At 43.3% G+C, this 13,894-nt stretch overlaps 1 protein-coding gene across 1 annotated transcript in view; it reads left to right on the plus strand.

Moving 5' to 3' along the window:
• CEP152 (centrosomal protein 152) overlaps positions 1-13,894 on the plus strand; it is a 116,182-nt gene that overhangs the window by 49,830 nt on the left and 52,458 nt on the right. The window contains exons 15-18 of the mRNA XM_073618667.1: positions 5,777-5,907; positions 12,590-12,718; positions 12,844-12,979; positions 13,069-13,260. Coding sequence (XP_073474768.1) covers positions 5,777-5,907; positions 12,590-12,718; positions 12,844-12,979; positions 13,069-13,260 — 588 coding nt within the window. The remainder of the gene's footprint in view (positions 1-5,776; positions 5,908-12,589; positions 12,719-12,843; positions 12,980-13,068; positions 13,261-13,894) is intronic.

The following is a 13,894-nucleotide window of genomic DNA, read 5'->3' on the forward strand; positions in this document are numbered from 1 at the left end:
GAAAAAAAAAATTTTTCTATATTTTTGTGGGATATTTATTATAGCAAAAATTAAAAATAATGCTTTTCTTTCAAAATTGTCGCTCTTTTTTTGTTTATAGCGCAAAAAATATAAACCACAGAGGTGATCAAATACCACCAATAGAAAGCTCTATTTGTGGGAAAAAAAGGACGTCAATTTTGTTGGGTACAATGTCGCACGACCGCGCAATTGTCAGTTAAAGCGACGCAGTGCCGTATCGCAAAAAGTGCTCCGGTCAGGAAGAGGGTCCGGGGCTGAAGTGGTTAAAGTGATTTTAAAGGCACCATTTTTATTTTTGAAAAATACCAAACATGTTATCCTTACCTGCTTTGTGCAGTGGTTTTGCACAGATCAGCCCTGATCCTCCTCTTCTTGGGTCCCCCTCCGGCGCTCCTTGTCCCTCCCAAGTGCCCCCAAAGCAAGCTGCTTGCTATAGTCACTCGTGTGCTCGCTCCTGAGCTAGCTCTGTCTGTCCTTAAGTGTGTCTTGGCCCTGAGCCCTGCTCCTTCCTCACTGGCTGTGTCTTAAGCCAGTGAGGAGGGAGTGAGGTGAGAGAGCCTCTGCTCCCATGCACATCGCAGGATCAGGATTGGACTCAGGTATTAAAGGGGGGCTGGGGGGGGGGGGGGGGGGGCGCTGCTTGCAGAAGGTTTTTTTACCTTGAAGTCCAGCCTGAGCTTGTTTGGCTGTACTTCTCCTATTGGTCACAGGAGTGCAATACGTTTTGCACTCCTGTGACCCGTTTTCAGCAGAGAGCGGTCTGAAGTCCGCTCTCTGCTGACGTCACACAGATCAATCGAGGCAGCGCGTCATCCCGACTCTGGAAGTCTGGATCCACCAGGTGCCTGGACTGATGTCTGTATCAGCCTCTCAGCGAGCCGCTCCCCACCCCTCCATAGCTCAGCGCTTCAATGAGCGAGGAGGAGCAGAGCAGGTGAGCCGCTGATTGACAGACATCAGCTCTCTGCTCGGTGATGTTCAATTGCTCCAATCTCAGTGAAGAGGTGGCAGTAGCGGTCTGATGCTGCATCCACCTAGGTAAGTATGATTATGGAAAAAAAATTTTCCCAAACTTTTCTCTTTTAATGCATAGAATGCATTACGATAACTAAAGGACGTAATTAACAAGACTTTATTAATTTCTGCTTGAATAATTGTTCTTGTGCATTTTTTTTGGTCTTGCAAATTCATTTGAGAATGGGTAATAATACAAACAAAATAACCACACACTTTCCAATCACTTATCACCCCCAGTCTATGCAGATGTAGGTTGGAAGGGGGGAGAAAGCAGGTTGTTATCCCCTCCATAGTAAGCTGTTAATGAGGAGCTCGAATACAAGAAAAAAAAAAGTTGATCTACTTTTAATAAGCTAAGCGGTCTCGTTATAAATGCTTTAACGCAAGTTTCACACATTTTCCAATTAGAAAAATGTTTGAAAATTGAGTCAACCTTTCTAGGTAAAACCTCTAAAAATGAGCCAGTGAGGACAGAAATATAAAAGTTTCCACTGCTGACTTGCTTTTAAAATAAAGTCTGTGGCTGTTGGGGCTAATGCAGATATACTGGAGCCCAAAAATCCCAGCTGTTTTCAGCACCTAGGGGGCTGCAGGAGAACATACAGTCGGCCAGAAGTGAATTGCTGTATGCGGTCATACTTGGGTGAACGCTGATGCTTTCTTGCGTTGGCATTTATACATTCATGCGTGTATAATGTATTTCTCAAACACAAAAGTTGCAAAAAAGCAGCCAGTCACTTCTATGGTTGGTTGTGCGTGCCACCTACAGTTCCCCGGTTAACAGAAAACCACCAGGATATTTGCGTTAAAGCATGTTTGTGCCTCTTATTTTACATATGCATGAGCCATTGGCTTCACTATATAGTGGAAGAAGCATGTAGTCAGTGAAATCCTAAAAGTTTTTTTTTTTTTCCTCCTATATATCTGTGATACATGGCAGCTTTGCTTAAATTAAATATACTGTAGATGTCAAATGCATATTCTTTGGCAAAACTTCAGTCCAGGCCTAAAGGGGTTGTAAACCTTCGTGTTTTTTCACCTTAACGCATCCTATGCATTAAAGTGAAAAAACACCTGGCAGTGACCGGCCCCCAGCAACCCCAAACCCCCCCCCCCCGTTTTATTTACCTGAGTCCTCGAACTTGACCCGGCGAGGACGCGCTGTCTCTCTGCCCAGGGGTTCTCAGCTCTTGATTGGATAGATTGATAGCAACACAGCCATTGGTTCCCGCTGCTGTCAATCAAATCCAATGACGTGAGCGTCAGGGGGGTGGGGAAGAGTCCTACATTCTGTGGCTATGGATGCCAAATGCTGGACTCGGGAGCGCGCCCACAAAGTAATCCCCCGGGAGAGCGCTTCTATTTATTTACTTTTTGTTTTTTAAATTGGACCTGGAGGTAGGTGGGTGTAAATAGACACAAGTCTGTTTACACCAGCCCATCCATTGGAATGCATGGAATTCTGCCTGAAAAGCTGACCGGTGGACTTGATTGGATCGCCCACGTTAAAGGGGCCTGAAAGGGTTACTAAAGGCTCTGATTCGTCACTTGGTATTGGGGCACTCCTGCGTGCTCGCTCCCGAGCCCCGCTCTGTGTCCATAAGGCACACTCAGTCCCGCCCCCGCCTCGCTGGCTGTGATTAACAGCTGTCTCCCAGCCAATGAGGAGGCAGAGACCCGGGTGAGCAACTTTGCTGGATTGCGATCAGGTTCGGGTAAGTATATGGGGGAGGGTGCATACTGGAGGCTCTTTACCTTCGTGCATGAACGTAAATGGCTTTCAGCCTTTACAATCACTTTTTAAGGTGTAAAAGATTCACTGGCAAGATTGTTACTGTAAAATAAATGATTGATTGTTACATCATTTACTTCAGTGCTATAAAAATCTACTTAGATCTGTCTGAATACTTGCTGCTTTATCAACCTAGAGAAAAAAAAATTTAACCTAGATGTTAAAATCACAAGGCATGTGTTCATGCATTAAACTATTTAAACATTTAATCACGTGATATATATGTAAAATTTATTTCATATTATTGCTTGATGTGCCACATGTGGCTGGCAATATCCAGTGCCAGCTGGGTGAATGAGGCCCATTTTCTTGTTTATGAACTAGCATCTCTTTTTAGTACTATACCCCTTTGTCCGCCATGTAATGATTCTTTCATAATGTTCCAGTCCGTCATACTTGTTGTACAGAATCTTTCTTTGTGATGTTAATTGCTTCCCCTATAATGTCTTACATCCATAACTCTTTCTTCTTGGGTTTCTTTTCTCATATGCTACTTACATTGTAATTTCAGTTCTGAGTCTTCACTGTCCTTCAGGCCCTTCTTCACAATGTATTGTCTGTACTCATTGCTTACTTAGATAATCCTTTATGGCCATTCATTTCTTCCATTTGCTGCCCTTTATAATAAGGATTGTATTTATAAATGCTTTGAACTATTTGTTTTGTGAAGATGCATGTACATTTTTGTTCTGTGCAAATGTCGCCAAAGTTGAATGTTACTAGGCTAGTCCTAACCCTAGTCATACGCTCTTCATTCATCACAATGGCATGAATCGGCAAAATACTGCATTGTGACCACTAGAAGGAGCTATAGGGGAAAGAAATACGGTCATCCACTCCATCTAGTGGTCATAATGCGTTTATTTTCCTGAGTCACACTATTATGAATGAAAAGAACATCGGACCTGGAGAGAAAATAGCCTAGTAACACTTGATTTTGCCAACATTCCCGCAAAATGAATGTACATACAGCTTTGCAGGACAAATGGCTCTGCAAGTTGTTTATTATTTTTTATATAAATGCGCTCCTAAGATTCCAAGACATGATTGTCCAAGTCTTTAAATATACTGTACATCCCTTGTTTTCACTGTATAGAGTTCTGCTGCCTCCATCCAGACTTAGAGCTGCCTCCCTAAAGTAGTTGTAAAGGCTCATGCATTCTATGCAGTAAGGTAAAAAACATTCTCTGTTAAGCAGCCCCCCCCCATACTCACCTGAGCCCCATCTTGATCCAGCAATGTGCACAAGAGCCTCGGCTCTCCCGGGTCTCTCCCTCCTCATTGGCTGAGACAGCAGCGATAGCCTTTGGCACCTGCTACTGTCGGTCACAGCCAGTGAGCCAAAGGGGAGAGAGCGGGGACTGGGCCGAACCTCACTCCATGTGTGAGCCTGCTCGAGTGCCTCCATATCAAGCAACTTGGCAGGAAGGAGGTGCCAGGAGTGCCAGCGGGGGACCTGAGAAGAGGAGGATGGGGCTGCTCTGTGCAAAAACCACTGCAACAGAGCAGGTAAGTATGACGTTATTTAACTGCTTGCCACCTGCCCACCGTCAAATGTGCGGCTCTCGTTCTGGGAGGCCTCCGCTTGCCCAAGGGCGTGTTGCTAGGACACTGCGTAACTCCGATCTCTGTAAAGTCCGCAGCTCTTTAACCATATGATCGGCTGTGTCCAATCACAGCCGGTCACATGTAAACACGGAGATGCCAGTAATCGTCTCTCCTCGCCTCACACTAATGCTGGCCATACACTATACAGAAAATCGGCCGAACCCATTTTCGAAAAACGAACGTTCGACCGTGACCGCAAACGATCGTGCCATCATATAATGTCCGATAATCTGTTCAGTGGACATGAATAAATAATTTTGTGTTCGTTTTTTTACATATACCTAGTGCAGGCAGTTCGGACGGGAAACACATTAACCTTGCAATTTATCGTACGTTCGGCAGAAATTTTCCAAACATGCCGTTCGTTTTTTTTCCACAAAAACGTCACAAACGATTATCGATTTGTACCCACTAACTTGCCGAAAAACGAACGAAGTGTCCATACGAACGATTTTTCGGCCGATTTTTCGTATAGTGTATGGCCAGCATTACAGAATGTGGGGCGAGGAGAGCCGATCAGCGGCATCTCCACGCAGGTGTACATCTGGGAATGTAATCGGGGCACTGATCATCGGTGCCCTGATTACAATATAGCAATACAGTGTCACCAATCAGTGCCCACCATTGCCAGCAATCAGTGCCCACAAGTGCCACCAATCAATGCCCATTAGCAATGCCAGTCAGTGCTGGCAATCAGTGTCGCCCACCAGTGCCACCTATCTGTGCCCATAAGTGCGGCATATTAGTGCCTCCTCGTCAGTGCCACCTCATTAATGCCCACCGGTTCAGCCTACCAGTGCCCAACAGTGCCGCCTCATCAGCGCACATCAGAGGAAGGCGAAAAATTACTTAGTTTCAAAATTTACTGAACAGAAAAAAAGTAAAAAACTTCTTCTTTTTTTTTTTTTTTCTTCTTTTTTTTCATAATTTTTGGTCTTTTATTTTTTTACAAAAGTTATAAAAAATTTGTTTGGGTTTGTTTGTATAGCACAACCGCGCCATTGTCATTCAAAGTGCGACAGCGCTGAAAAATGGCTTGGACAGGAAGGGGGTGTAAGTGTCTGGTAGACAAGTGGTTAAAAAAAAAAAAAAAAAAGAAAAAACAAACCTTTTAATGTCACTTTAACAAACTAAAGTCCACCTGCTATTTAGGAATTATGGGGAAGGGAGATTTATCTATGTCACTAAAAACAGGGGACAGAATGAAATACGGAATTTCCATTTTCTTATAGGACTCCATTAATACTCACAAGTTTTATCTACATAGAACAGAGCTGAATGGAGCTTTATAATCTGTTTCCACTTTTTAACCTTTTTGTTTCCTTTTTCTTATAATAGAAACATTTGTTGCATATCGATGAGCTCACTGCAAATGAAGAGAAACTGAAGGCAGCAAATCAGCAGCTCTGTAGTGAAATGAGACAAATGATTCAAGATTCTGATAAAGATAAGAAGGAATCCATTGAGAGGTAAATTATTTAGCATTTTTACAAATATTTTAATCTTGTTCTGTTTAGCGCTTCAAACTATAAAGCTGGGTATACACTGGTAGATTTTCAGCGAATGTTTGTACGAATATTCTCAGTACATTAAATGGCCTACCAGACCTCATTGAAAGTGGAACTATAGTCAGAAAATTTGAAGTCCTGCTCTGTAAATATAAATATAATATAAATATGCAAAACAATAAAAATAAGTGCCTATACTGTATAAAATCCAGTAATACACTGTCTCACTCTGCTCTGCACATGCTCAGTTGCTCTCTCTTTCTGGACACTGTGCCGAATATCTAGAGGCCAATCTGTGGACAGCCTAAAGATTTACTGCTGCTCAGGGGCTCTGGGATTCAGCAAAATGGCAGCCACTGGCAAGACGAAACTGTAACTTTGCTGGAGGCAATTTATAGCGCACACTAATTTTGGTAGCATAATTAATAATGTGGAATGTATGCTCCTCACTGAAGAACATTATTTTTTATCAAGTTGTTATAGGTAAAGTTCCACTTCAAAAGTACTTTAAAATTTTAGTTTTTAACATTCAATTTTGGAATGAATGTACTTTTACTTAATGAAAACCACATACACTGTTAGAAATTTGAGAAACGTTTTCCATCCTACAGCTTTAGGCCGGCTATTCCTGTAGCATTAGGGCCAAGCAGTCTATCTGTTTTTTGGTTTGTATGACAATCTACACTCACTGGCCACTTTATTAGGTACACCTTGCTAGTACCGGGTTTGACCCCCTTTTGCCTTAATTATTCATTGCATAAAATCAACAAGGTGTTGGAAACATTCCTCAGATTTTGGTCCATATTGACATGATAGCATCACGCAGCTGCTGCAGAATTGTCAGCTGCACATCCATGATGCAAATCTCCCATTCCACCACATCCCAAAGGTGTTCTATTGGATGAGATCTGGTGACTGTGAAGGCCATTGGAGTACAGTGACCTCATTGTCCAGTGGTGAGATGATTGGAGCTTTGTGACATGGTGCATTATCCTGCTGGAAGGAGCCATCAGAAGATGGGTACACTGTAGTCATATAGGGATGGACATGGTCAGAAACAATACTCCGGTAGGCCGTGGTGTTTAACAATACTCAATTGTTACTAAGGGGCCCAAAGTGTGACAAGAAATTTTGTCCCACATCATTACACCACCACCAGCCTGAACCATTGATACAAGGCAGGATGGATCCATGCTTCCATGTTGTTTATGCCAAATTCTGACCCTACCATCTGAATGTCGCAGCTGAAATCGAGACTCATCGGACCAGGCAACATTTTTCAAATCTTCTATTGTCCAATTTTGTTGATCCTGTGCGAATTGTAGCCTCAGTTTCCTGTTCTTAGCTGACAGGAGTGGCACCCGGCGTGGTCTTCTGCTCCTGTAGCCCATCTGCTTCAAGGTTCGATGTGTTGTGAGTTCCAAGATAGTATTCTGCATACCTTGGATGTAACGAGTGGTTATTTAACTGTTGCCTTTCTATTATCTCCAACCAGTCTGCCCATTCTTCTCTGACCTCAACAAGGCATTTTCGTCCACACAACTGCCGCTCACTGGATACTTTCTCTTTTTCAGACCATTCTCTGTAAACCATAGAGATGGTTGTGTGTGAAAATCCTAGTAGATCAGCCGTTTTTTTAAATACTCGGACCAGCCCGTCTGGCACCAACAACCATGCTGTGTTAAAAAGTCACTAAATCCCCTTTCTTCCCAAATTCTGATGCACTTGCAGTTGCTGCCATGTGATTGGCTGATTAGCAATTTATGTTACCAAGCAATTGAACAGGTGTACCTAATAAAGTGGCCGGTGATTTTGTATGCTTATGGCGAAATCCTACAGCTCCGGACTAGTGATGAGCTCAGGCGTGTTTGTATACCAATGACCCCCTGCCCTCACCTATAACTGGCCTTTGCAGCAAGGAGCCTATGGAAGGGCAACACATGCAAAGCAAAACCAAAGAAATGTCCCAGCGCAACTTACCGACCAGCCTGCAACCAACCAAATTATCCTGTCTAATGCCCTGTACACATGATCGCACATTCTGACAACAAAATCCATAGATTTTTTCTGACGGATGTTGGCTCAAACTTGTCTTGCATACACACGGTCACACAAAGTTGGTCGGAAATTCCAAACGTCAAGAACGCGGTGATGTACAACACGTACGACGAGCCGAGAAAAATGAAGTTCAATAGCCAGTGCGGCTCTTCTGCTCGATTCCGAGCATGCGTGGAACTTTGTGCGTCGGAATTGTCTACACACGATCAGAATTTACGCAAACGGATTTTGTTGTCGGAAAATTTTTAGATCCAGCTCTCAGTTTTTGTGTGTAGGAAATTCCGGTGGAGCCTACACACGGTCGGAATTTCCGACAGCAAGTTCCAATCGCATGTTTTCCGTCGGAAAGTCTGACCGTGTGTACGCGGCATAACAGCATGCGTTAAAAACAAGGGTTTAATTTGCTCACATTTGCAAATACATGCATAAGCTACAGAGCCCCTTCAAGGAGCCGTGCAGATATGCAAAGCATTCATTTAAATGTTCCTGCATGTAGCTTTATTCTGCAGTTTGCACATATTGGTCTGTGAGCCTGTCCATCATAGTGATTGAGTGATAGTGAGGTGGGGAGGACACGGCCAATAAAAACATCAGGAGATGACGTTGTTTTGCTTATTTTATCTTCCTGGGCTTCAGGGCTTCCAAATTGTTCTGCACAGTTTGTGAATATACTTGCAGGCACTTAACAAAACTTTACACGTCTTCCTAAGATTTAGGTACTTTACAGGACACTAAAGTATATCCTTATTCTTCATACACATCCACTACTTAAAGTCAGACTAAAGGCACCATTTTTTTAAAATCAAAAACCCTGTTATACTACCTGCTTGGTGCAATGATTTTGCACAGAGCAACCCCTATCCTCCTTTTCTTGGGTCCCCCACTGAGTGCCCCCCATAGCAACCCGCTTGCTATGGGGGGGACACTCCTGCATGCTCGCTCCCAAGCCCCACTCCTTGTGTCCATTGACACACACAACAGGGCTCAGCCCCGCTATCACTGGCTGTTATTGACCACAGCGGGAACCAATGGTGTCTGCTGCTGTGTCTGAACCAATAGGGAGGGGAGCCAGCTAAAAACCTTCAGCCTTCAGATCCACTTTAATGGCTCTGTAATCCTATTTTTCATGAAACTGTTTCTTACTGTGTTTTTGCCTTCTTGTGACGTCCTCAATCCCGCTTCACTATTTTTTTTTTTTTCCCCTCCCATTTGTTTGGACCAGCAGAGTAGTGCACGTTCGTTGCGGTCATGTGCACTGCTCTATTCACACTACACGTCCAATACTCTAAGGCAGTGGTCATCAACTCTGTCCACAGGGCTCACTAACAGGCCAGGTTTGCAGGATAACTGAAATACATCACAGGTGATATCATTTGCTGCTCAGTGATGCAGTATTCTAGTCTGCATCTCCCCAAGGTAATACATAAAATCTGGCCTGTTAGGGGGTCCTGAGGACCGGAGTTGATGATCATCGCTCTAAAGTCCCCAGTCCATCGCAGGAGTGAGCTAGGGTGATTGGCTACATTCCTACATACAGTGGGGACCATAGAGATGAAGGTAGCCACCCTCTAAGAGGAAGTCGGATCACAGCAAGAAGAACATTTTTTGGAGGAGCCTGAGAGCAATAGAAAAAAAGTTTTTGGGTTAAAAATACATACTTTTTTTTTTTTTTAATAAAATCAGAGCTTAGATTAATTTTAAAACCGGGTTACTACATTTCTCTTTCATGTTATTGCCTTCAGATCACTTTTCTTCCACATAGCAGATGCAGCATAAATCAGGCATTCATCCAGTGACAGCTGCAGTTTATTTATAATCTTATTCCTGACACCTGCACCGTCACACAATCACAGGAACTTGGAAAACCATGTTATTTGTGTATATACTTACCATTGTATTTTTTGAGTAATCTAGAAATTTAAATCTATATGTATGTGTGTGTGTATATGTTATATATACACATACACTGTATATATAATATGTATGAGCAGTAACAGAATTGTATAGTGTGTCTGGACTGTCGGTGTCCATTTTTCATTATTCTCACCCTTGTAGGACTGGTAGAGCATCTTCATAGTGCAGTCTACCCACCGACAATGACAACCCTCCCCCCAACCAAAAGAGAACGGATTAGCTTGTTTGGCTGTACTTCTCCTATGGATCACATGAGTGCAATCTGTTTTGCACTCCTGTGACCCGTTTTCAGCAGAGAACGGGCTGAATTCCAGGGACCACATCATCTTGACAATAAAGTTTGGATCCGCCAGGTGCCTTAACTGATACCCGTCCCCGCGAGCCGCTGAGAGCCTGGGACGGCTGATCCCTGCCCCTCCACAGCCCAGTGCTCCAGTGAGCATGGGGGGGGCGGGAGCAGAGCAAGAGAGCTACTGATTGACAGGCAGCAGCTCTCTGCTCGGGGAGCTGTGAGAACCGAGCCATCGGCGGTGTTAGATCCCTTGGTTCTCAGTGCAGAGGCGGCGGGGGACAGATGGACCGATGCTGCATCCACCTAGGTAAAGTATGATTCTTGAAAAAAGAAACAGCATACTTCTCTTTTAATACAATCCCACTTATCTTTCAGTGTACTCATCTACATTCTACTAGGTTCTTTTGATTTTGTGGGTCTGACAACTTTCAATTTTTTTCCACATACTGACCTAGTCCCCTCGATCAGCCTTTACCAACTTCTTTACCCCAGAAGGAACCCCTAAAATTTTCGGGTTTTAAGGAACCCTTACTAAAACCAATTGATTGGGGGTCCTTGAGAATATGCCCCTTTATATTGGTGTTCAGTAGGAAGCATGCAACCTTTACAGTAGAGGCTTAGTCTCCAGCATTGCCTGGTATCTTACTGCAGCCCCTAATACTGACTTGCCATTCCTTGTTCTGCAGTGTAGTAAAGACAGGACTTTGCTTCCTCATGTCAGAGCCTCCAGCACAGAGAATAATGAGCAGCACAGTACTAACATCACCAAATCTCTCTTTAAATCTCCTAACAGTCAGAGACAGAGGTGCTTTAGATCTCACACTGCAGATATACAGCCATGAGACTGTAGAGACAGAAGTGCCTGGGCACACTCGCATACCAGGAAGCGCACTGCTATTTTCAGAAAAAATTCCAGAAGGGTAGATTTTTCAGGGTACTGCTTAGGCACAAGTAAAATTTTATTATGATTTAATATTTATATATAATTTTTTTTTTTTTTTTTTTTTTTTTTTACAGAAACTAGTTTATTTTATTTGCATGTCTACCATTTGCAAATAAATGCAACCATTTTAAAGGGGAGTTCCGCGCCCCCCCCCGAAAAAAAATTAGGTCAGCAGCTACAAGTACTGTAGCTGCTGACTTTTAATATTAGGACACTTACCTGTCCAGGGATCCCGTGATGTTGGCACCCCAGCTGATTTTGGGATCGGCTCTTGGGTGCTGCCTCTGCCATTCATGGTAAGGGAAACCAGCAGTGAAACCTTTCGGCTTCACAGCCGATTCCCTACTATGCATGCGTGGAACGTTCTGTGCTTTCTAACTGGCCCGGCGGAGGAAGGAGGAGGGGGGGGCCAAACTTCCAAGGGGCGGCGATGTCTCCCGGAAGTGGAGAAGGGTACCTGTCAAAAACAGGTTCCCATTCACTCTCCCCCCCCCCCCAAAATGTGCCAAATGTGGCACCAGAGGGGGAGAGGAAGCAGATAAGTGGAGGTTCCACTTTTGGGTGGAACTCTGCTTTAAGTAAAAAAAAAAAAAAGTGCATTTATTTTTATTTTTTCATTTAATCCTGCAAAGCATTGCAATCATGTTCAGTGGATTGAGGGTGCAATGCTGTAGCTCCCGCAGATTCTTCCTCCAGCCACAGCTCAATACCGAGGTACAAACATTCAGTTTCAGGTTTGGAGGAAGTATTGGTGAACTACAAGTACAATGATGTCACCACACTTGTGCTTCATTGAAAAACTGGGAGGTTGATTTACTAAAGGCAAATACACTGTGTACTGCAAGTGCAGTTGCTCCAGATCAGAGGGGGAAGATCTGAAATGAGGGAAAGCTCTGATGATTTCTATCATCCAATCATATACAAGCAAATATGCTGTTTTTTTTTTCCTTGCATGTGATTGAGTATTTTTTGCAAAGTGAAGCTTTACTTCATTTACTAAGCTCTGGAGCAACTGCACATGCAGTGCACAATATATTTGCCTTTAGTAAATCAACCAATGAGTCCCTCTACTGCGGTGGCAGATGGGACATGTATTTTTTCCATTTACAGATTCCTGTGAATTGTATGGCTGTGCCACATTCAAAGCCAGCCGGTGGAAGAACCCCCAGACTTTTTAAGTGAGGGGGTCAGTTTGGGGGTGGAAGGCTGCAGACTGTGACCACAATTCATGTTACACCCTAAATATGGGTGTAGCATAAAACATAATATAAGATGGGCTTTTTTTTTTAATTTTGGGATGAATTAGGTTGAAGTGCAGAGAAAGGGAAAGTGTTTATTTTGGTAGCTTTTATAAAAGCATCTCCTAAGTGTTTACAGCTGCTTTGTAAAATTCCCTAAGTTAGTTCTGGATGAATAATCAGTGCGTGTTGTCCCAGGTGCGAGCGAACATACGAACAGCATCATGAAGACATTAAGAATCATTTAAGAATGGAGCTCAGCGAGAAGCTTGAAGCTGAAAAAGTCCAGTTGAGCCAATCATACGAGATGAAAATTTCCCAGTTACAGTAAGGATTTCTTGGTTAAATATCCAGCATCTAAATGGGGAGCGTATGTGTTTTCTCTTAAAAAAAAAAAAAAAAAAATTTGCAGTCTTTGCCTTAGGTAATACCTCTTCCCTCCTATATTGCAGATCACAAATTAATGAATTGTCCAATGAGATGACTGCAGTACAGGAGTGTTACATAGCCATGTGTAAAGAGAAGGATAACCTGGAGGACACCATCCGGGAGAGTCTGAGGAAGGAATTTCAGCTAAATGAAGAAAAGGTACATTGTTGACCTACAATTCTGTTTTCTTGTATACTGTATGTGCAGTAGACTACCTACAGGCATTCTAAGTGTACATTTCATTATAGTGGAGAGATCGGCTGCTGGAGGAAAAAGAACATTCGTTGCAGTCTTTAAAAATGGAGTTGGATGATAAACACCAGTCTGAATTGGCGGCGATGAAGGCACAGGGGCAGAGAGAAAAGGAGGAAGAAATTAAGAGACAAACTGAAATTCATTTGGCTTTGGCAAAAGAAGATTGGATAAAGGAGCAGCAACAGGTGTGTGTGGTCCGCTGATGGCAATTAATGGTTGCAAACCTGCATCTTTGTTGTCCAGTATGACCACATAAAGCATATGTAATACAGGTCCTGCAAACATTACCTGGGTTTTTTACAAAAAAGTGTCTGGCTAGTGTTCCTAAACAAACGTCTCTGGACTGTAGAAAAAAGAGCAGCCGCACACCATTCATAACACATGGGGGTTATTATACTATTATTGGAGCGTGCAAAATCTGGTGCAGCTGTACATGGTAGCCAATTGGATTCTAACTTCAGCTTCTTCAATTAAAGTGGTTGTAAACCTCAGATGTGAAATATGAACAAAGTATATCCCTCTATAGTGTGTGCTTGTCTCAAGAGCACTAAGTGCCATTTCTGTCTGCTCCTTCCTTCCTCTATCAGCCTGACACCAAGAGAAAAATGGTGACGGGGAGGGATCTCCAGCTGATTGACAGTCTCTCAGCTTTGATCCTGTGTGCTGTGTGGAGGGAGGTGTGTCCCTTCCCTCCAATCAGCTTTCACTGTGCTCTCCTTGCTAAGCTCTGCAGAGCTCAAATTTCAGCTCCCTGTCCTCTGCTTTCTGAAGGCTCAGACAAGCTTTATAAATTCTGGGCTTTGAAGGGCTGAAGAGAAA

The sequence above is a fragment of the Aquarana catesbeiana genome, linkage group LG03, assembly GCF_042186555.1.
Source record: "Aquarana catesbeiana isolate 2022-GZ linkage group LG03, ASM4218655v1, whole genome shotgun sequence".
In the NCBI taxonomy this organism is placed as follows: domain Eukaryota; kingdom Metazoa; phylum Chordata; class Amphibia; order Anura; family Ranidae; genus Aquarana; species Aquarana catesbeiana.